The 22,162-nt window shown below is 41.0% G+C and overlaps 1 protein-coding gene across 1 annotated transcript in view; it reads left to right on the top strand.

The window, feature by feature from the left end:
• Nucleotides 1-22,162, top strand: part of LOC308084539 (ATP-dependent translocase ABCB1-like) — a gene marked incomplete at both ends in the record, with an annotated part of 84,313 nt that overhangs the window by 25,671 nt on the left and 36,480 nt on the right. Inside the window, 7 exon segments of the mRNA XM_080427206.1 lie at nucleotides 9,793-9,865; nucleotides 12,049-12,139; nucleotides 16,169-16,334; nucleotides 17,722-17,776; nucleotides 18,536-18,727; nucleotides 20,420-20,591; nucleotides 21,973-22,097. Coding sequence (XP_080283332.1) covers nucleotides 9,793-9,865; nucleotides 12,049-12,139; nucleotides 16,169-16,334; nucleotides 17,722-17,776; nucleotides 18,536-18,727; nucleotides 20,420-20,591; nucleotides 21,973-22,097 — 874 coding nt within the window.

The following is a 22,162-nucleotide window of genomic DNA, read 5'->3' as shown; positions in this document are numbered from 1 at the left end:
GGCATAGAAGTGGTGGCCATTTTGTGGTTCCATAGAGCCCATTCATTTTCTCCATAGAGATTTCCGAAAATATTTAAATTAATTATGTTAAGCCTGGAAACAAGCCATCCAGGCTCCTGGTGAATCATGACCATAAAACAAGCTGATGTGTATAGGTTTAAAGTGGTTGAACAGATATTGATGCTGTATTAGAGGGATAGTTCTATCGATTAGTCACCCCATGAAGCCTTGAATTCATGGAGATATTTGTGTTTGTCACATGCCTAAGCCAATAATTTGATGACCGGCGGAGTCCACTCTTTGAGTCCGCCAGTAATCAAATTATTGGCTTATGCGATAAAAACAAAAAAATCTCTAGGAATTCAAGGCTCCATGGGGTGACTAATCGATAGAAACAAATTTAAAATATGCATAAAGCAGAAGTAGGTTACATGCCAACGCTAGGGGGCAGTGGTTGAAAAAAGTACTCACTTTATTTTTACTTAAAGTTATACAGTGCAGGTGCACAAATAACGATTTTTAGCAGCCTCTGCTGGTCATTACCGTCACTGCAAGCCGTTTGTTTATTCCTCTGTTACCCAGAATTCCATTTGTTTTCACCGGAAGACGGAAGCGTTTCAAAAAGCGTTCTTTTAATTGTTTTATACGATCTGTGGATCGTTTCTCTTAGCCAGTGGAGCTTTAGTTACCGTGAGCGGTGTTTTCTTTTTCTGTTGTTTTTCGACCTTCAAATCATACAATCTCTTAAAATCAGCCTGAGTTTCCTTTTTGTTATTAGCGCGGTAGTTCCTGGCCAAACAGGAAACCGGTGCGGTAGTTCCTGGCCAAACAGGAAACCGGTGCATTTCCGCCTCCGTTTTCCGGCCAGATGACGTCATTTTCGCGGGAAAGGCTCACCGAGCCACCGTTCAATAGAAAATATATAAATAAAAGGCTTTCGGGGGTGAAATTCATGGAGTGGATGTTGTGAAACTTTTGCCACTCACAAAAGATATACAATTTAACTTTAGTTTTGTCGAAAAAGTTACCTAGTATTACTTTAAGTAAAAGTACCAATACTGCAATATAGAAATATAAGTAAAATTCCGGAATTCAAAATGAAAAGTACAAAAGTATTGGCATCAAAATGTACCTAAAGTACCAAAAGTAAAAGTACTAGTTATGCAGTATATGGCCCGTCTAAATGTCTAAAAGTCTTTTGAAAATAGCAGATCTACAAGCTTGTGAGCTTGTAGATCGGCAATTTTTGAATAGCCAAAGTATATAAATAGGGCTGAAGTCGTTAATGCATGTTTTGTGGTAATAATAGTAATAACAATTTACAAAGTAACTAGTAACTCAATTTATTATTGTAGTGGAGTAAAAGTACAATATTTGCCTCTGAGATGTAGTGGAGTAGAAGTAAATGGATTTTTTTTTACTTTACTGAAGTACAGTACTTGAGTAAATGTACTTATGTAACCATGGCAGAAACGTAACAGATCAGTAACTTCGACTACGCCACCTTGGGAGTTTCACCCAAGGAATCAATGAAAGTGCTAAAGTAACCACACTGAATGTCAACACAGGTTTGTTTGTAAATAAAGGGAGTAGATAAGTGCTTCTCAAGATAATCAAGTACATTCATTTTAAACCCAACAGTATGATATTATACTCCACAAATGGAAGTTACAATTTAATTAAGCAGTTTAATGGTCAATGTAATGTTAAAAGGGTGAAACGGCTCTATTAAAACATAAAATACACTTGTAAGAGAAGCCACAGTCAGACTGTAGGGGGAGGAGAGATAGAGGGCTTAGTAGGGAGAGGGTTCAAACACTTCACTACAGCGCTGTAAAACACACTTACACACTTAGGTGGGTTAGGTGCACACTACACACTTATAGGTGTGTTAGGTGCACACTACACACTTATAGGTGTGTTAGGTGCACACTACACACTTATAGGTGTGTTAGGTGCACACTGCACACTTATAGGTGGGTTAGGTGCACACTACACACTTTTAGGTGTGTTAGGTGCACACTACACACTTATAGGTGTGTTAGGTGCACACTACACACTTATAGGTGTGTTAGGTGCACACTACACACTTATAGGTGTGTTAGGTGCACACTACTTATAGGTGTGTTAGGTGCACACTACACACTTATAGGTGTGTTAGGTGCACACTACACACTTATAGGTGTGTTAGGTGCACACTACACACTTATAGGTGGGTTAAGTGCACACTACACACTTATAGGTGGGTTAGGTGCACACTACACACTTATAGGTGGGTTAGGTGCACACAACACACTTATAGGTGGGTTAGGTGCACACTACACACTTATAGGTGGGTTAGGTGCACACTACACACTTATAGGTGGGTTAGGTGCACACAACACACTTATAGGTGGGTTAGGTGCACACTACACACTTATAGGTGGGTTAGGTGCACACTACACACTTATAGGTGTGTTAGGTGCACACTACACACTTATAGGTGGGTTAGGTGCACACAACACACTTATAGGTGTGTTAGGTGCACACTACACACTTATAGGTGGGTTAGGTGCACACTACACACTTATAGGTGTGTTAGGTGCACACTACACACTTATAGGTGTGTTAGGTACACACTTATAGGTGGGTTAGGTGTACACTACAAACTTATAGGTGGGTTAGGTGCACACTACACACTTATAGGTGGGTTAGGTGCACACTACACACTTATAGGTGGGTTAAGTGCATACTACACACTTATACTGTAGGTGTGTTAGGTGCACACTACACACTTATAGGTGTGTTAGGTGCACACTACACACCACACACATAGAAGACCGTTCTCCCCCACAGTGCCACTGTGGTCGCCTCCAACTATCTGGGTAACAAGAAATGACAATTAGCAATAGAAATGACAATACGTGGCAGTTGGGTTATTAATGAAATAAAATACAATACAAAATACATTATGGTCTCTAACAAAGGGGAAAAAGCAGCAATGGAGCTACGCCTATAAAATAAAACAAAACTACAGTTTGCCCCCACAACGCATTATAATTATACATACAAATCAAAATACAGAACACTATAGTAGGCTACCTCAACAGTCAATGTGTGTGTGTGTGTATAGGGCAAGGCCACCTGGCGCATGACAGGAGTACAGAGGCACCATAGCAGGAGTACACAAGCCTACAAGTATAGAATTATGCTAGAACCACAAAGGCAACATTACTCCACGTACCTCAGGTTATTTGAGGTTTGGCCCTAACACCTAACGCCTACAAACTTGGCCCTGATAGAGTTAAATCTCGTTATCATAATTATCATAATGTGTCTAGGGTCATAAACCTGCTTAAAATGTCAATTTAATATAATGGTTTCATATTGGCCTAAATCAGTCATGTTAAATGTTGCTTCTGTACTCCTATTCTCTCTGTGTCTATGCAAGGTCAAACTAGCTACAGGCTTTCTGTGGCTATCTGTTGTTTTGAGAACACTTCCTATCGGTGTTCTTTTCTCCGCTAACCCTTCCTTCAGTGTCACGAAATCACCACTGACCAGTGACAGGTCAGAGCCGAGGTCAATGTGTTGACCCAGACATGTGGACGCTGTTTGTCCAGAGATAAACTGTCACACAATCATCATCATCTTCATCATCTACCATCCTCATCTTCATCATCTTCATCTGACGACAACTAGCATCATCACTCTCCACCAATGGCAGGATTACACCTCCGACGACGGGACGCTTGATCTGTCTTCCATGATGTCATATGTTTATGTTAACGGACGCTGTTAAAGTCCAGTGCTTTCTCTGTTAAACTTCAGAGAGACGACGACCGATGATGCGTAAACACCTGTGATACTGTAACCTTCCATATCTCTCTGTCTGTTAATACAAGATATTTCACTACATCCAATGGCTGCCTGTGTCCTGAGTCTGGTTTTCTTTGTCGCCTCTTTATGAAAGTGTCTGATACTTTGTGTGGGTGATAGGGAGAAAACAGCTCCATCAGGCCCCTTAGAGAGGAACAGGACCATTCAAATACTGGCCTACAAACTTGGCAAATACATACAATGGTCTTATTTTTATTTACATACAATACATACAATGGTCTTATTTTTTATTTTACTTATTTCTTAAATTTGTATCCCACAATTTTTCACCCAGTGCCAATTGCCTAAGTAATCCTGGGCGCTACTCTCCCTCTGCCAGCCTAGGGAGAGCCCCGAACTGAGCTCATACTTTCTTCAATGCATGAGGAGTGAGCAGGCCACTTCTTATCACCTGACAGGGGGGAGTTTCCCCGGTATAGGACGTAGCGCGTGGAAGGAACACGTTATTCCAACCAGTTCCAACCAGTAGGGAGAGGGTTCAAACACTTCACTACAGCGCTGTAAAACACACTTACACACTTAGGTGGGTTAGGTGCACACTACACACTTATAGGTGTGTTAGGTGCACACTACACACTTATAGGTGTGTTAGGTGCACACTACACACTTATAGGTGTGTTAGGTGCACACTGCACACTTATAGGTGGGTTAGGTGCACACTACACACTTTTAGGTGTGTTAGGTGCACACTACACACTTATAGGTGTGTTAGGTGCACACTACACACTTATAGGTGTGTTAGGTGCACACTACACACTTATAGGTGTGTTAGGTGCACACTACTTATAGGTGTGTTAGGTGCACACTACACACTTATAGGTGTGTTAGGTGCACACTACACACTTATAGGTGTGTTAGGTGCACACTACACACTTATAGGTGGGTTAAGTGCACACTACACACTTATAGGTGGGTTAGGTGCACACTACACACTTATAGGTGGGTTAGGTGCACACAACACACTTATAGGTGGGTTAGGTGCACACTACACACTTATAGGTGGGTTAGGTGCACACTACACACTTATAGGTGGGTTAGGTGCACACAACACACTTATAGGTGGGTTAGGTGCACACTACACACTTATAGGTGGGTTAGGTGCACACTACACACTTATAGGTGTGTTAGGTGCACACTACACACTTATAGGTGGGTTAGGTGCACACAACACACTTATAGGTGTGTTAGGTGCACACTACACACTTATAGGTGGGTTAGGTGCACACTACACACTTATAGGTGTGTTAGGTGCACACTACACACTTATAGGTGTGTTAGGTACACACTTATAGGTGGGTTAGGTGTACACTACAAACTTATAGGTGGGTTAGGTGCACACTACACACTTATAGGTGGGTTAGGTGCACACTACACACTTATAGGTGGGTTAAGTGCATACTACACACTTATACTGTAGGTGTGTTAGGTGCACACTACACACTTATAGGTGTGTTAGGTGCACACTACACACCACACACATAGAAGACCGTTCTCCCCCACAGTGCCACTGTGGTCGCCTCCAACTATCTGGGTAACAAGAAATGACAATTAGCAATAGAAATGACAATACGTGGCAGTTGGGTTATTAATGAAATAAAATACAATACAAAATACATTATGGTCTCTAACAAAGGGGAAAAAGCAGCAATGGAGCTACGCCTATAAAATAAAACAAAACTACAGTTTGCCCCCACAACGCATTATAATTATACATACAAATCAAAATACAGAACACTATAGTAGGCTACCTCAACAGTCAATGTGTGTGTGTGTGTATAGGGCAAGGCCACCTGGCGCATGACAGGAGTACAGAGGCACCATAGCAGGAGTACACAAGCCTACAAGTATAGAATTATGCTAGAACCACAAAGGCAACATTACTCCACGTACCTCAGGTTATTTGAGGTTTGGCCCTAACACCTAACGCCTACAAACTTGGCCCTGATAGAGTTAAATCTCGTTATCATAATTATCATAATGTGTCTAGGGTCATAAACCTGCTTAAAATGTCAATTTAATATAATGGTTTCATATTGGCCTAAATCAGTCATGTTAAATGTTGCTTCTGTACTCCTATTCTCTCTGTGTCTATGCAAGGTCAAACTAGCTACAGGCTTTCTGTGGCTATCTGTTGTTTTGAGAACACTTCCTATCGGTGTTCTTTTCTCCGCTAACCCTTCCTTCAGTGTCACGAAATCACCACTGACCAGTGACAGGTCAGAGCCGAGGTCAATGTGTTGACCCAGACATGTGGACGCTGTTTGTCCAGAGATAAACTGTCACACAATCATCATCATCTTCATCATCTACCATCCTCATCTTCATCATCTTCATCTGACGACAACTAGCATCATCACTCTCCACCAATGGCAGGATTACACCTCCGACGACGGGACGCTTGATCTGTCTTCCATGATGTCATATGTTTATGTTAACGGACGCTGTTAAAGTCCAGTGCTTTCTCTGTTAAACTTCAGAGAGACGACGACCGATGATGCGTAAACACCTGTGATACTGTAACCTTCCATATCTCTCTGTCTGTTAATACAAGATATTTCACTACATCCAATGGCTGCCTGTGTCCTGAGTCTGGTTTTCTTTGTCGCCTCTTTATGAAAGTGTCTGATACTTTGTGTGGGTGATAGGGAGAAAACAGCTCCATCAGGCCCCTTAGAGAGGAACAGGACCATTCAAATACTGGCCTACAAACTTGGCAAATACATACAATGGTCTTATTTTTATTTACATACAATACATACAATGGTCTTATTTTTTATTTTACTTATTTCTTAAATTTGTATCCCACAATTTTTCACCCAGTGCCAATTGCCTAAGTAATCCTGGGCGCTACTCTCCCTCTGCCAGCCTAGGGAGAGCCCCGAACTGAGCTCATACTTTCTTCAATGCATGAGGAGTGAGCAGGCCACTTCTTATCACCTGACAGGGGGGAGTTTCCCCGGTATAGGACGTAGCGCGTGGAAGGAACACGTTATTCCAACCAGTTCCTTTCCCTATCAGGCGCCCTGGCTGACCAGGGGGAGGCAGTATAGAGACTGCATGTTTTTTGCGAGGATACCTATCCTAGGGGGAGAACATGCAAACTCCACACTGCTATTTTTGAGGTTTTGAAAAATATCGAAAATGTGTAGACAATTTTGGATAATTTCGTTGTTTTTTTTTACACAAATCTTCTATTCTAGGGGTCAGATGGGGGTCCGTGGCCAAACATTTATATAGAAATTTGGGGGTCCTTGGCTTGAAAAAGTTTGAGAACCACTGATTTGGTTTGACTGTGGAGTTTGAGTGGTAGGCAGTAGGCTATGTGTAGCCAAGGACAACAACGGCAATGCTAACATCCAACTGATTGTTTGAGCTGAGACAAAGTGTGGGCGGTCACTGAATCGATCACTGTCAATGTGCAGTAACAGAAAGGTCACAGGTTCAATGCCAGCCGTGCTACACCCTGTCTTAATCTGATCTCAGGCGGTTAGGTCAGAAACACAGTGACCTTGACATGAGCTGTTTTAACTGTTTTATTATACATTTCCTCACACGCACTCTGCTCTAGTCTACTGTATGAGAGGCTACAACCCAGGATGTGATGTCAGCAGGTGACATCAACACACCACGTTTTATTATTTTGTTTTTTTCCAAGTATGAGCGAATAGGGGAAGGGGCTCAACGTCACGTGATTCCCTTGTTTGGCCCAGCCAAAAACTCAGAGGCGTCTCAAAGCATAATGATTATTGGCAGAATCGCAGAAAGTTTGAATTACATTTTTCAATTAGCTGCACTACCAAATGTTGCGCTACCCATAAAATGTAACAATGTGTACGTTCCGTTGGCGGATTCGGCCACGGCCCGAAATACAGTGTCTCAAAGAATAAATTAACAATAGAACATCATTTGATTATGAAAACAGTCGTATTGGAACACACCCTTCTCAATTTATCCTAACCTTTTGAGCATGGCATTTAACCCTCAGTTGATCATAATAACACTGTGGTTACTGGTCAGCTAGTGTATCTATATAGAGCACCTTTCATAGACAAAGTCACAAGTGCTTTACGGGTTTAAAACATAAAAACATACGTAAGGAGACTGTGGTTGTACTGGTCAGCTCCCAGTGGTCAACAGTAGAAGACTGTGGTTGTACTGGTCATCTTTTTAAATGTTTTTGCATGAGTTAATGCTGTTGGTATAACTTGAGTCTTCTGACCGTGTGTGTGTGTGTGTGTGTGTGCGTGTGCGTGCGTGCGTGCGTGCGTGCGTGCGTGCGTGCGTGCGTGCGTGCGTGCGTGCGTGCGTGCGTAGGTCCAATTTAGCAATAACCGTTTTTTTCCACAATAGGCTATACCTTTTCAACAGTTGTATTTGCCAACTAAACAGGGAGTTGTAAAGTGCAGAGTCACATGCTGTTTATGAATATGGTCCGTTATAAAAGCATTGCTGCCGCCAGGCCCGTCACACGCAAGACTGAGAGAAACGCGCGCGTGCTTGTGCGTGCGTGTGCGTGCGTGTGTGAGAGAGAGGTCTGACAGAGAGAAAGTCACAAAGTGTGTGTGTGTGTGTGTGTGTGTGTGTGTGTGTGTGTGTGTGTGTGTGTGTGTGTGTGTGTGTGTGTGTGTGTGTGTGTGTGTGTGTGTGTGTGTGTGTGTGCGTGCGTGTGTGAGAGAGAGGGAGAGAGAGAAAGTGTGCTGTGTGTGTGTGTGTGTGTGTGTGTGTGTGTGTGTGTGTGTGTGTGTGTGTGTGTGTGTGTGTGTGTGTGTGTGTGTGTGTGTGTGTGTGTGTGTGTGTGTGTGTGTGTGTGTGCGCGAGAGGTGACAGAGGGAGTGTGAGAGAGTGACAGAGGGAGTGTGAGAGAGAGAGAGAGAGAGAGAGAGAGAGAGAGAGAGAGAGAGAGAGAGAGAGAGAGAGAGAGAGAGAGAGTCACAGATAAGGGGAGAGAGGGAGAGACGGCCACTGACCACCATCAGGAGTAGAGAGAGAGAGAGAGAGAGAGAGAGAGAGAGAGAGAGAGAGAGAGAGAGAGAGAGGTTAGGTCCGGACGGAACGCGGTGAGGAAACGGTAAGCCTGACACAACAACACACTTTATTATAATGATTTTTACAATAATCTTTGATGTGGCGCTGCGTCGGAGAATCCATTATAGTAGCTCTAATAACCATGCCTTTGCGGTAGGCTATATAACTCTATGCGGTATTCGGTAGGCTATATAACTCTATGCGGTATTCTGTACAATAACAACCAGAGCAGCGTCTGTCTTTCATAACAGTGAATCTTGTTACAGCAATTGGCTTAATATCAAACTGTAGGCTAATCAGCAGTGGTGGAAAAAGTACTCAAATGTTTTACTTAAGTAAAAGTATCAATACTGCAATGTAGAAATACTCTCTGTTACAAGTAAAAATTCAAAATGAACTTGAGTAAAAGTGCAAAAGCAGTGGTAGCAAAATGTACTTAAAGTAGGCTACCAAAAAGTAGAAAGTAGGCTACTTAATTATGCAGAAGGTCCCATTTCACAAGTTTTCAAATGTATAAAATGTATTAAAAATCTTTTGAAAATAGCAGATCTACAAGCTCACAATGCATGGCATCGCGACACATTGTGAGCTTGTAGATCGGCTATTTTCAAATGGCCAAAATGTATATAGGGCTGAAGTGGTTAGTCAATGTATATTTTGTAATCTAAGTCTTCAAAGTAACTTACTAAAGTTTTCTAATAATTGAAGTCGAGTATAAAAGTATAGGCTAATATGTGCCGTAGTAGAGGTAGAGGTAAAAGTACTGAAAATTGCAAATACTCCAGTAAAGTCAAAATACCTAAAAAGTTTACTTAAGTACAGTACTTGAGTACATGTACTTAGTTACTTTACACCCCTGCTAATCAGACTATTTCTCATCCGCAGCAGGTGGGTATAAAGGTCAACCTGGTGAGCTGTCAGACATGGAGAAGAACAAACACCAACAGAACGGAGAATTAAGGCAAGGACTTTTTCATTAAAGTGTCAACTGTTTTCTTTAGCTTATTATTATTATACATTTTAAGGCATCTTTTCTCGTCTAGTTAAATTAACCCATTAAGACCGGGAACGCTGCATCTGTGTGTCATTTTTAGATTTATTTGGCTATTGAAAAATAGCAGATATACAGAGCTTGTAGATCTACAATTTGTTTTGAAAAATCGTGTGCAAATTTGTGCAAATCTTTGAATATATATATTTTTAAAGCGAACATTTTTAACTCTGTTACCACTTCTGGGGGTCCCTGGAACAACATATTTTGAGATGGGGGTCCGTGGCCAAATACATATAATTTTTGAGAACCACTGATATTATAGCAACATATGTTTTAAAAATAAAAACTGTTAGGACTGTTAGACATTAAGTAGAATCCCCCAGAAACAAAGATTTGAGTTCAAAATATTCGCTTTAAAAATATAAATATTCAAAGACCCACGATTTCCTCCCCAAAAAATAGCAGATCTACAAGCTCATAGCACGGCACCGAGTGCCGCGCTATGGGCTTGTAGATCTGCTATTTTTGAATAGCCAAAGGAATCTTAAAATGACAGCACAGATGCGTTCCTGGCCTGAATGGGCTAAAGCTGCAATCCGTAGACTACCACTCATCAGCAGTTGTGAGCTTATAGATCGGCTATTTTCAAATAGCTGATGTATAGGCCTACAGGGTTAAAGTGATTAGACTCATCTTGATGCTATATTAACTCATTTAGCTGGGGGGCCCCCTGGAATCCCCCTCAAGGACCCCTGGGGGTCCCCGGACCCCACTTTGAGAACCACTGCTACAGTACATAGCGCCTCAGTCATACAATGAACCTGTTCAGCCCCTGTGTGGTTCTTTAGACATTCTCTGGTTCATCAGCTTAGTTTAGACCAGTTTTTTCGTCATAATGGTGCAGGAAGAAACCCTCAAAAAGAGCCTTAGTTTTGGAGATACCCCGCCCTACCCGGGGTAGAACGAAATGTGACATAGTTTTTTTTAAATATCTTTACGATGTCCCCTTCTTGAAATGGATTGTCACACGTTTTACTTTTGATGCAAAAGTCATGAAATGTATCCATGAAGTGGCAAAAAAAAAAGAGCCTATACTCTGAAAAGGGGAGTTCCAAGTAAATCCTTTGTCATTTTCTACCTGCTGGTTGTTTTTACATCATACTACCTGTAGACCACAGATGGTCTACAGGTAGTGTCCCTACACCTCAAAGCAATCAGAATGCCAATATTTGGTTCTATTGTGAATCAGAAGCCTTTTATATAGGGCCTTATTATAGGCGGAAATAGCAAAAAGTGGACTTACTCAAAAGTCCTGAAATGTATCCATAAAGTGATTCACCACATTTGTAAATAAAAATAAAAATGCCCCTACCTTCCCTGAAAAGGGTAGTTCCAAGTTAATCCTGCTCCATTATCCATATCATGTCAAGATATGCTGTATTGTGAATTAGCAGGCTTTTATAGGCTCCTATACTGTATAGGGCTCGTTGAATAGTATATTATAAAGTTGTTGTTTTTTTCCTGATCTATTAATACTGTAAAATGCTTACAAACAAAATGGCTGCTTAATAACAGTAAATGTATTCTGATATAATGTTTTTACCCACTTCATACGCATGCGGAATCTAAGGATGTTTCTCAGGTAGGCCTAATATCTCTATGCCTCAAAACAGCTGGAATGACAAAATATTGTTCTATAAGGTAATGGTGACTGTAATAGTGGTAGCCAGACTTAAAGGGCAAGACCACTTTGGTAGAGGTTTGGGTGGGTTGTGTAGTTAGTTAGTTAGTAGTAGTTAGTGTGTGTGTGTGTGTGTGTGTGTGTGTGTGTGTGTGTGTGTGTGTGCGTGTGCGTGTGTGTGTGTGTGTGTGTCCTTTGTCATTTTCTGTGTGTGTGTGTGTGTGTGTGTGTGTGTGTGTATTCTTTTTTTTGTGTAGTTACCTTGCCATGATGTAACTTCAAAGGAGAAATCTAAAATAATTGCTCCATTGATTAGAAATGTATAATTCAAAATATGCTCCTCAATGACACATAAGAGTTTTAGTCGACGAAATGAACACTGGCTTTACTTCTCTCTCCTCCTGTTGATGTTTGGAGTGATCTGATCTCCTCTCATTTCATCGGTCAATGTTTCTGTTCCCTCCTGCAGTGAAATGAAATTCAGCGATGATGAAAAGAAAGGCAAGAAGAAGAAGAAAGAGAAGGAGGAACCGTTACCTATGGTTGGTGCCATCGCTCTGGTAAGACCTCTGTTTATTATGATCAGCACACTGTCCAAGCATCAGTGGTCTTTTTACTCTTGAGAGTGTAAAAAGGGTAGAGAAGTTTTGCACTCTGAACTCAAGGCTTACTAGGGCGAGAGGCCAGCATGAAAGTCCATAAACAAGAAAAAGGCTAGCATAATGAAAAATGCATCTTTGGATGCAGAAATATAGTCTTTTACTGACAGAAGTGCAAAAAGTGACATGGTGAAATACGTTGACGATGGTCTGACCGAAACGTCCACTTATTTTTGCACTTTTGTACGTAAAAAAACCCTACATTTTTACATCCAAAGAGGCTCAATGTTCATTTTTCAGTGTGCAAGCCATTTTCTTAATTATGGACTCTGAGAGTGCCGGGTCCATTTGGTTCCATTTGTACACTCTCAGCGTTACAAATGGATACTTGAACAATGAACACTGAGGATTTTGCTGTGTATGTTTACAGAGGTGACACTCCTAGTTCCTAGATCGTCATCACAATTGGTTACAACCAACCAATTAGTGGTGAATAATTAAAGATAGTGTAAACTGTAAGTTAAAGTTAAAGCTCTTTATTCTTATAATAATCATTGCTATAGAGCGTGGCAGGGCGATATGACTTAAATTAAATATCTTGATTATTCTAAACTTTTGCCTTGATTCCGATTAATGAACGATTATTTAAGCTTGTAGTTCGGCTATTTTCACTAGTTTTTGTACACCAACATTTTCGATTTAGTTGGTGTACGGACAGTGAAAAATGACATTTTGTTGATATATCAGAAGAAGAAAAAACTACTATATAAAAAAATCCTTGCTTCTCGATTATTCGGTTATAAGTTGGCTATTGGTTCTAAATATCGGTTTAGATATATTTGTATTTTATTTTAGAGTGTCTGTTCAGTAACAGGGGTCTCCTCGTCTCGTCTTTAATAAACTAACCCAGTTGGGTCGCTAATTTCATCCAATCAGGAGAGAGTACCCATTCATCAGCTTATAGTGTTCCAGCTCCTCTGCTCATTTCTTTGTGTCATCACTTCCCTTTTCTCTTGTTCATCCTGTGTCCTGTGTGAGTTCTCTCTCCTGATTGTTTATAATTAGTATCCCGACCTGACAATGCATTACCAAAGAGCTGGAGAGACGGAGAGACCCCCGTTACTGAACAAACACTCTATATAATAATGCTTGCTATCAGAATGTAGAGCTATTTAAAGTGATAGTTCACCTCCAAAATTACTTTGTTTCCTATCAATTAGTCACCCCATGGAGACTTAAATTCATGGATATTCTATTGGTTTTTGTCACATTCCTAAGCCAATAATTTGATGACCAAAGAGTCTCCTTTGTGTCTCCTACCGGAACCGCTGCCTACCGGTCCGCTGGTCATCAAATTATTGGCTTAGGAATGTGACCAAAACATAAAAAATCCATGAATTCAAGTCTCCATGGGGTGACTAATCCATAGAAAAAAAGTAGTTTTTTGGGTGAACTATCCCTTTAACACTTATTCTAACACAAATTAAATATCACTTTTAACACCTTAGAGGCCTTTTTTCCACCAGAATGAGTTCAGTGTACTGCAGTCAGTGATGAGACACATAGATGACATATTGATATTATGATAAGATAAACCTTTATTGATCTCCGGCTCAGGACATATCAGGTGTAGCAGCAACAGTGAAACGATTCGTACAGGTACGAGTAGAGAGATAAGAATACGATAAACTAAAGATAACATAATTATAGAGAGTCTGACAGTAAAAACCTGCACTGGTTATTAGACTGAGTTAAAATAATGGTACTGTATATTATATCCATAAATATTAAGTATGAATGCACAATCTATCACCAATGAGTACATGAAACAAGAGAGACCTTCATTGATCCCACATGGGGGAAGGCAGTAATTCACATTCAGAAATTCAGGGAAATTGTCTAAAACAACTGACCACAGAAGGTATGGGGTATGTCTGCTGTGCAGAGGAGCGTGTGTGTGTGTGTGTGTGTGTGTGTGTGTGTGTGTGTGTGTGTGTGTGTGTGTGTGTGCGTGTGCGTGTGCGTGTGCGCGTGCGCGTGTGCGTGTGCGTGCGCGTGCGCGTGCGTGTGCGTGTGCGTGTGCGCATGTGCGTGTGCGTGTTTATAGGGAAACAGGAAGTTGGATTGGAAGTGGGAGTTGAAACAGTAAGGGGGGGGGGTCTGCTGATGTTAGGGTGGGTTCCTACAATGTCCTGCTGGGAGAAGACAATAGCTGTCTGGGTCTGTGGAGCCCTGACACACTAAAATCCTCAGTGTTCATTTACAGTAAAGGTCCTTACACACCGGGGCGATTTTTTTCATGCGAATAATAGTTTTTTTTTAAAAACCTTATAAAGTCAATGCAAGCTTCCACATCAGTTTCGCGGAGCGAAAAAAGCGTCTTTTAATTATTCGGAACGAGTCCGAATTTTGCGTATATTCGCATATTCGCCGGTGTGTAACCGCCTTAACTCTGAGAGCGCACAAAATGGCACCAAACGGACCCGTACCATTTTGTGCGCTCTCAGAGCACCCTCAGAATGCACACTCAACATGTCACTGTGTGTGCTCTGTTGGACGAACTCACACTGCGATCAAACCGGATGGTTTAAAGCCCTGCTTCTCCCTTTTTTTAAATATTCTAATAAATAAAAACGCACAAACGCAAACACATTCTGTACGCCTTCTCCTGCGGGAGAAGGGGGGGGGGGGACGCGTGGCAACCAGTCGCATCAGGGACAACAGGGACAACAGGGGCCGCGATCATGACAACCGGTGCGTTAACCGTTGAGCTAAAAAAGCATTATTTTACACTTTGGCTATTCAAAAATAGCAGATATACAAGCTCGTAGATCTGCTATTTTTGAAAAATCATGAAAGTGTGCGTTGAAGAGACCAAAAGAGGAGGTACAGTAGTACCATTTTCCTGTTAGACAGACGTTCGCCTGTTCTTGTACATATAGTTTTTTTTCCCCCTTTTGCTTTTTTTGTTGTACATAGTGTTATCTTTTTCAGTTTTTAAAAAAAATTGATATTCGAACTGTGGTGCCACTATATATGTCTATGAATTGAATACCAAGGCCCTCATTGGAAACAAGACCGCAAGGACTTTCATGAACGGACCTGTTAGACAAAGTATTTTAAATGTAACTGTGCTGTTTTACATTTGTTTTGCCTAATAAAATATTCAATCAATCAAACTGGGTGAAAAATGCCTTACAAAATTGTGGGATACAAATTATAATAATAAAAAAAAAGGTGTCGTCGGGTCCTCACAGGTCCATACGGGTCCATCCATATCAGATGGACCGACTGAGACCCGTAGCAATTGAAACCGATCCGACCCGTGCCCGAGGGACAAGTCAATATGTTGGACCCGGCTCGGTTCGGGTCTTCTGTTCCGGAAAGACCCGTGCTACCCTCTAGTCTAAATGTCCCAATGGAAGGTTAGGGAGACCATCTACATGTAAAAGTTGTATTGAAATAACATACCATACAGATGTACTAGTTATATTGTGGTTTACTCTACCACATGTACTAGTTATATTGTATTAACATTATTCTACCATACACAGATAGGTAGAAAATGTTTTATTCATTCAAATCTGTTCCGCAGTTAAACGTCAAACCTAGCATTTGTGGACAAACAAACAGAATGCTCTGTGAGAAGAATGCCATAACGGGACTTATTGATACTGGACAAAGATCTCACTTTGGAAATCGTAGATTGCCGAATCGAAATAGTAGATTTTAATCTCTAAAGGGATTAAAACGGACCCATCTCTCTCTATCTCTCTCTTTCTCTCTCATACTGTCTGTCTGTCTGTTTGCCTGTCTCTCTCTCTCTCTCTCTCTCTCTCTCTCTCTCTCTCTCTCTCTCTCTCTCTCTCTCTCTCTCTCTCTCTCTCTCTCTCTCTCTCTCTGTCTCTCTCTCTCTCTCTCTCTCTCTCTCTCTCTCTCTCTCTCTCTCTCTCTCTCTCTCTCTCTCTCTCTCTCTCTCTCTCTGAGTAGTTCAGGTTTGCTGATAGCTGGGACGTGGTGCTGATCGTACTGGGCACGGTGATGGCGATGGCTCACGGAACGGTCCTCCCTCTCATGTGCATCGTGTTCGGAGACATGACGGACAGTTTCGTAGACGACTCCCTGAGCAGGCCACTCCCAAACGCCAGCTTCCCCGGTGAGTTCCCACACCTAACCGGACTTTGAAGCAAAAAGTGGTTACATGTTTTTACTGCATACTACATAAGAACAAACAAAGTCGGTTCGGTTCGGGAGGTCCCCCTGACCCGAAAAAGCATCTAACTGACAAATCAGTGACACACGACACGAGTCAATTTAAATTCCAATATAGGCTCTATGCACAGCAGCCATTTTGGAGAGAAATTGGGCCTCTTCTTACTTCCTTCACAGGTGTTACCAATGATGCTAATGAAGGCTCTGTTCCATTCTGGTCAAACAGAGTCAGGGTGCTGATATTGTGCATGTTGACTCACTGGAAACACTCTGCTACACCAGTGGTCTGAAAGTGTGGTCCATGTTACGGGACCACACTTACGGGTGTGTAACTCTGAGAGTGTACAAATGGAACCAAATGGACCCTTAGGGGTCCATTTGGTTCCATTTTACACTCTCAGAGTTATGGGGGTCCTTGAGAATAAAAACATTTTGAGAACCACTGTGCTACACTAAATGGAACAGAGCCTTCATTAGTATCATTGGTAATATTTCCAATATTAAAAGGATAGTTCACCCCTCAAAAATCCCTTTTACACACCCCATAAAGCCTTGAATTTGAGGAGATTACATTTTTTTTGTCGCATTCCTAAGTCAATAATTTGATGACCGGCGGAAAGATACTAATGTATCCGGTAGGAGACTCAAAGTTGACACGTTGAGTCAGTCCTACCGGAGCCGCTGCCAGTCATCAAATTGTTGGCCTATAGGAATACAACAAAAACTAAAAAGAATTCCATGAATTCAAGTCTCCATGGGGTGTGTAATCGATAGAAAATAAGTCATTTTGGGGGTGAACTAACCCTTTAAGATGGGACCGTACCTATGTTCCCCAGGTTCTATGTTCCCCGCTTTCCTAGGAGAGCGGGGAATATAGGACCTAACCTAAACCTAACCCTAACCATAACCTTAGTGGGGGAACATAGGTCCGGGGAACATAGGTATGACCCCCTTTAACATGGCATCCCATTACCACAGAACACATCTGTGTTCTGGAAGCCTGACCCCGCCCTCCATGGCTGTTGGTGGGGAGTGGAGACTTATTGTACTTTTTGGTGGCAGAGCTTCTACTTGGATCACAGGGTGTGCCTTTAACCAATAACATAAGACCAAACACATAAAAAGGGTCACCCTTAATGCAATTGTAGTTTTTCCTCCGCATCTTTCTCCAACATCACAAATTTGCTTTGATCTGTAGACTGGTGAAATGTCCCTTTAAGACCTCTCTCTCTCTCTCTCTCTCTCTCTCTCTCTCTCTCTCTCTCTCTCTCTCTCTCTCTCTTATACAATAAGTAACACGGTAATATCGTTCTGTACCGTCTCTTCTTCAGACATGACCTTTCCTGTGTCTAATCAGACTGATAGCCTTAACGACAACATGACCGGGTAAGATTGTCCTTATGGATCACACATACAACACATACAGTACATCAGCATCTCTGATGAGTTTGTTTTCACCCCCCAGTCTGTGTGTGTGTGTCTGTGAGCAGACCATATATACACAAATAAAACTGTTACTTATGGAAGCATAATGGCAAAGTGTACAATGTTTTTGAAAGCTATGAGGCATTGGTTTTGAAATTGGTGTGTGTGTGTGTGTGTGTGTGTGCTCGCGCACATGTGTGTGTTCACGCCTGTGTGTGTGCGCGTGCGTGTATCCCAGCTACCAGTGGTGTAAAGTAACTAAGTACATTTACTCAAGTACTGTACTTAAGTACACTTTTGAGGTATTTTTACTTTACTGGAGTATTTCCAATTTTCAGTACTTTTACTTCTACTCCACTACATCTCAGAGGCAAATATTGTACTTTTACTCCACTACAATTATTTGAAAACTTTAGTTACTAGTTATTTGCAGATATAAATGATTACATCATAAAACATACATTAACCACTTTAGCTGTATTTTATACCTTGGCTATTTGAAAATAGGAGATCTACAAGCTTGTAGATCTGCTATTTTCAAACAATTTAGTACTTTTACTTTTGGTACTTTAAGTACATTTTGATACCAATACTTTTGTACTTTTACGCAAGTACATTTTTAATTCCGGACTTTTACTTGTAACAGACTACTTCTACATTGCAGTATTGATACTTTTACTTAAGTAAAACATTTTAGTACTTTTTCCCCACCACTGCCAGCTACGCCATCTACTACTCCATCATGGGAGCCGGGGTGCTGATCGCCGCCTACATGCAGGTGGCGTTCTGGACGCTGGCGGCGGGCCGGCAGGTCAAGCGCCTCCGGGTGCTCTTCTTCCATCGCATCATGCAGCAGGACATCGGCTGGTTCGACGTCAACGAGACGCACGAGCTGAACACGCGCCTCACAGAGTCAGTGACACATGACACGAGTCAATTTAATTTCCAATAGGCTCTATGCACAGCAGCCATTTTGGAGAGAAATTGGGCCTCTTCTTACTTCCTTCACAGGTGTTACTAATGATGCTAATTAAAGGGATATTTCACTTTCAAAAAAAAATTGGGTCATTTTATCGTCTACTCAGGCTTTTGTGAGCCCCCCAGACCGTTTTTAAGTTGCTTGATTTAGTATTTAGATATTTGATCATCATTTTATCAGACACGCCCCCTTCCTATAAAAACCCATTATAACTTCAAACTCCATTTTTAACCTGTTAGATTCATCAAAAGCACCCGTCCTTGGTTCGGGTGACTCACCCTGCCCTCCGAATACGTGAGGGGGCCGTGTTTTTTCGATTACTTTTGTTTTTATTTTATTTTTTTATTATTATTTTTTTTTTTATTGTATTATTTTATTTTCATTTTCCAAAAAAAAAAATTTTTTTTAAATGAAAAAAGTTATCGAAAAAACACGGCCCCCTCGCGTATTAGGAGGGCAGGGTGAGTCACCAGAACCAAGGACGGGTGTTTTTGATGAATCTAACATGTTAAAAATTTAGTTTGAAGTTTTTTAACTTAAAAACGGTCTGGGGGGCTCACAAAAGCCTGAGTAGACGATAAAATGACCAAAAGTTTTTTTGAAAGTGAAATATCCCTTTAAGGCTCTGTTTCCATTCTGGTCAAACAGAGTCAGGGTGTTGATATTGTGCATGTTGACTCACTGGAAACACTCCAGTGCTACACCAGCGGGTTTCAAAGTGTGGTCCAGGGACCCTCATGGGTCATTGAGGGGGTTCCAAATGGCCCCTTACGGGTGTGTAACTCTGAGAGTGTCCACATGGAACCAAATGTACACTCTCATAGCTATGACGGGTCCTTGAAATTAAAAAAGTTTGAGAACCACTGTGCTACAATAAATGGAATACTGCTATCACTGTTAACCAGTGGTGGAAAGTAATTAAGTACATTTACTTAAGTACAATTTTGAGGTATTTTTTACTTTACTGGAGTATTTCCAATTTCCAATACTTTACTCCACTACACTTATTTGAAAACTTGAGTTACTAGTTACTTTGAAGAATTTGATTATTATTACAAAACATACATTAACCACTTCAGCACTATATACATTTTGGCCATTTGAAAATAGCCGATCTACAAGCTCACAGCGCGTCGCGATGCTACGCATTGTGAGCTTGTAGATCTGCTATTTTCAAAAGTTTTTTTTTTAACATTTTATTCATTTGAAAACTTGTGAAATGGGGACATTCTGCATAATGAGTCCTTTCTACTTTTGTACTTTAAGTATATTTTGATACCAATATTTTTGTACTTTTATGCTAGTCAATTTTGAATTCAGAATTTGAATTTAGTATTTCTAGATTGCAGTAATAATACTTTTACTTAAGTAAAACATGTGAGTACTTTTTCCACCACTGCTGGTAACACCTGTGAAGGAAGTAAGGAAGAGGCCCAATTTATTTCCAATAGGGCTGCTGTGCATAGAGCCTATTGGGAGAAAAAAAAAAAGGCTAAAAAGTACTTGGTTACTAAAAATTTACAGGGAAAAGGGGGAAATAAACATTCTGTTAGAATTCAAGTGTATTAATCGTCTATAAACGTTATCTATACGAGCCCCCTGGTCTGTGTGCTCCTGTTCTACAGTGACATCTATAAGATCCAGGAGGGGATTGGGGACAAGGTGGGCATGCTCATCCAGTCCTTCACCACCTTCATCACATCCTTCATCATCGGCTTCATCAAAGGATGGAAGCTGACCCTCGTCATCCTCGCCGTCAGCCCCGTGCTGGGAATATCTGCCGCTCTGTTCAGCAAGGTGAGCTCCACTGAACAGCCACTGAACTGAACGCTGTTCCACTGAACAGCGTTCAACCTGGCGTCTCTATTGTAGGAATGACTGTGTTGCAGCGTTCATTTATTCGACTAAAACCATGATGGAAAGATGTTCGTCGGCTACCTTTTTACACTGACGAAAACAAAATAAAAACGAAATAAAAACGAAGCTGTGATGACTAAAACTAAGACTAATATATTGACAATTTCATCAACAATTAAAAACTATGTTAAAATGTTAGGAAGGGACGAGTGGAGAAGAGATCCAGTAGAACTAAAAGACAAGTCATTTTATGTTTGGGTGCACTCGGGTGTTGCGCTCTGAAAATAGCAGATCGACAAGCTCACAACGCGTCCCAGCGCGACGTGTTGTAAGCTTGTTGATCAGCTATTTTCAGCATGCAACCAAGGGTAAAATCAGCCACTACGATGCCATCAAGGCAGTGCCAAAATATTTTTTTGTCGACAAAATCAACTGTACTTTACATTTAGTTGACTAAAATCTTATAGTCGACTAAAACTACAACTTTTCAAATGACAAAAATATGACTAAAACAAAATGAAATGTTATTCAAAAGACTATGACTAAACTAAATCAAAATGTGCTGTCAAAAAAATCAACACTGCTGTGTAGACGGAATGTTGATTTATTTTCTCAAAAAGTTTAAATTGCTAAAATAGTGGAAATAGGACATCTACGTACACGTATCTTTCTAAATTCACTATGCTACATAAATCTGCACTAAACTATATTAATAATTTATTATTAATGTAAATTATTGGGGGGTTTTTCTTCACATGTTTGGATTATCTATTGTTTTCGTTTTTTTTAAATCAAATTACGAAACTATGTTCATTTGTTCTGTTTTGATATTTGATTATGTATTCAAATAGGGTAGGCAAAATATGCCTTAGCTGCAGCCTACACCTTTTCTGACGCAAATCAAAAAAAATAATAATGAACCGCAAATCTTTGAATATGTATTTTTTAAAGTGAACATTTTTAACACTGTTACAACTTCTGGGGATCCCTGGAACAAAATATTTTTAGATGGGGGTCCAAGGCCAAATACATTAAAAAAAATAAAACTGTTCGCATTTAGAAGACATTTGTAGAATCCCCAGAAGCAAAGATTTGAGTTACAAATCAAATTTGCACAAATTTTCCTCGATTTCTCACAATAAATTGCAGATCTACAAGCTCATAGCGCGGCACTCGGTGCCGTGCTATGAGCTTGTAGATCTGCTATTTTCGAATAGCCCAAATGAATCTAAAAATGACACAGATCCGTTCCCGGTTTGAATGGGTTAATTGTGTGTGTGTGTGTGTGTGTGTGTGTGTGTGTGTGTGTGTGTGTGAGTAGATATTGACATCCTTTACGACTAAAGAGCAGGGCGCGTACGCCAAGGCTGGAGCCGTGGCTGAGGAGGTTCTCTCTGCTGTCAGGACGGTGTTTGCTTTCAGCGGCCAGGACCGCGAGATCGAGAGGTTCGTGCACACTGCTGTGTTGTTGTTTGCTTGTGTGTGTGTGTGTATTAATATACTTGTGACAG

Source organism: Gymnoscopelus braueri, assembly GCF_963280865.1.
Source record: "Gymnoscopelus braueri genome assembly, chromosome: 4".
NCBI classification, from domain to species: Eukaryota; Metazoa; Chordata; class Actinopteri; order Myctophiformes; family Myctophidae; genus Gymnoscopelus; species Gymnoscopelus braueri.
This window is presented reverse-complemented; position numbering and strand designations above follow the sequence as displayed.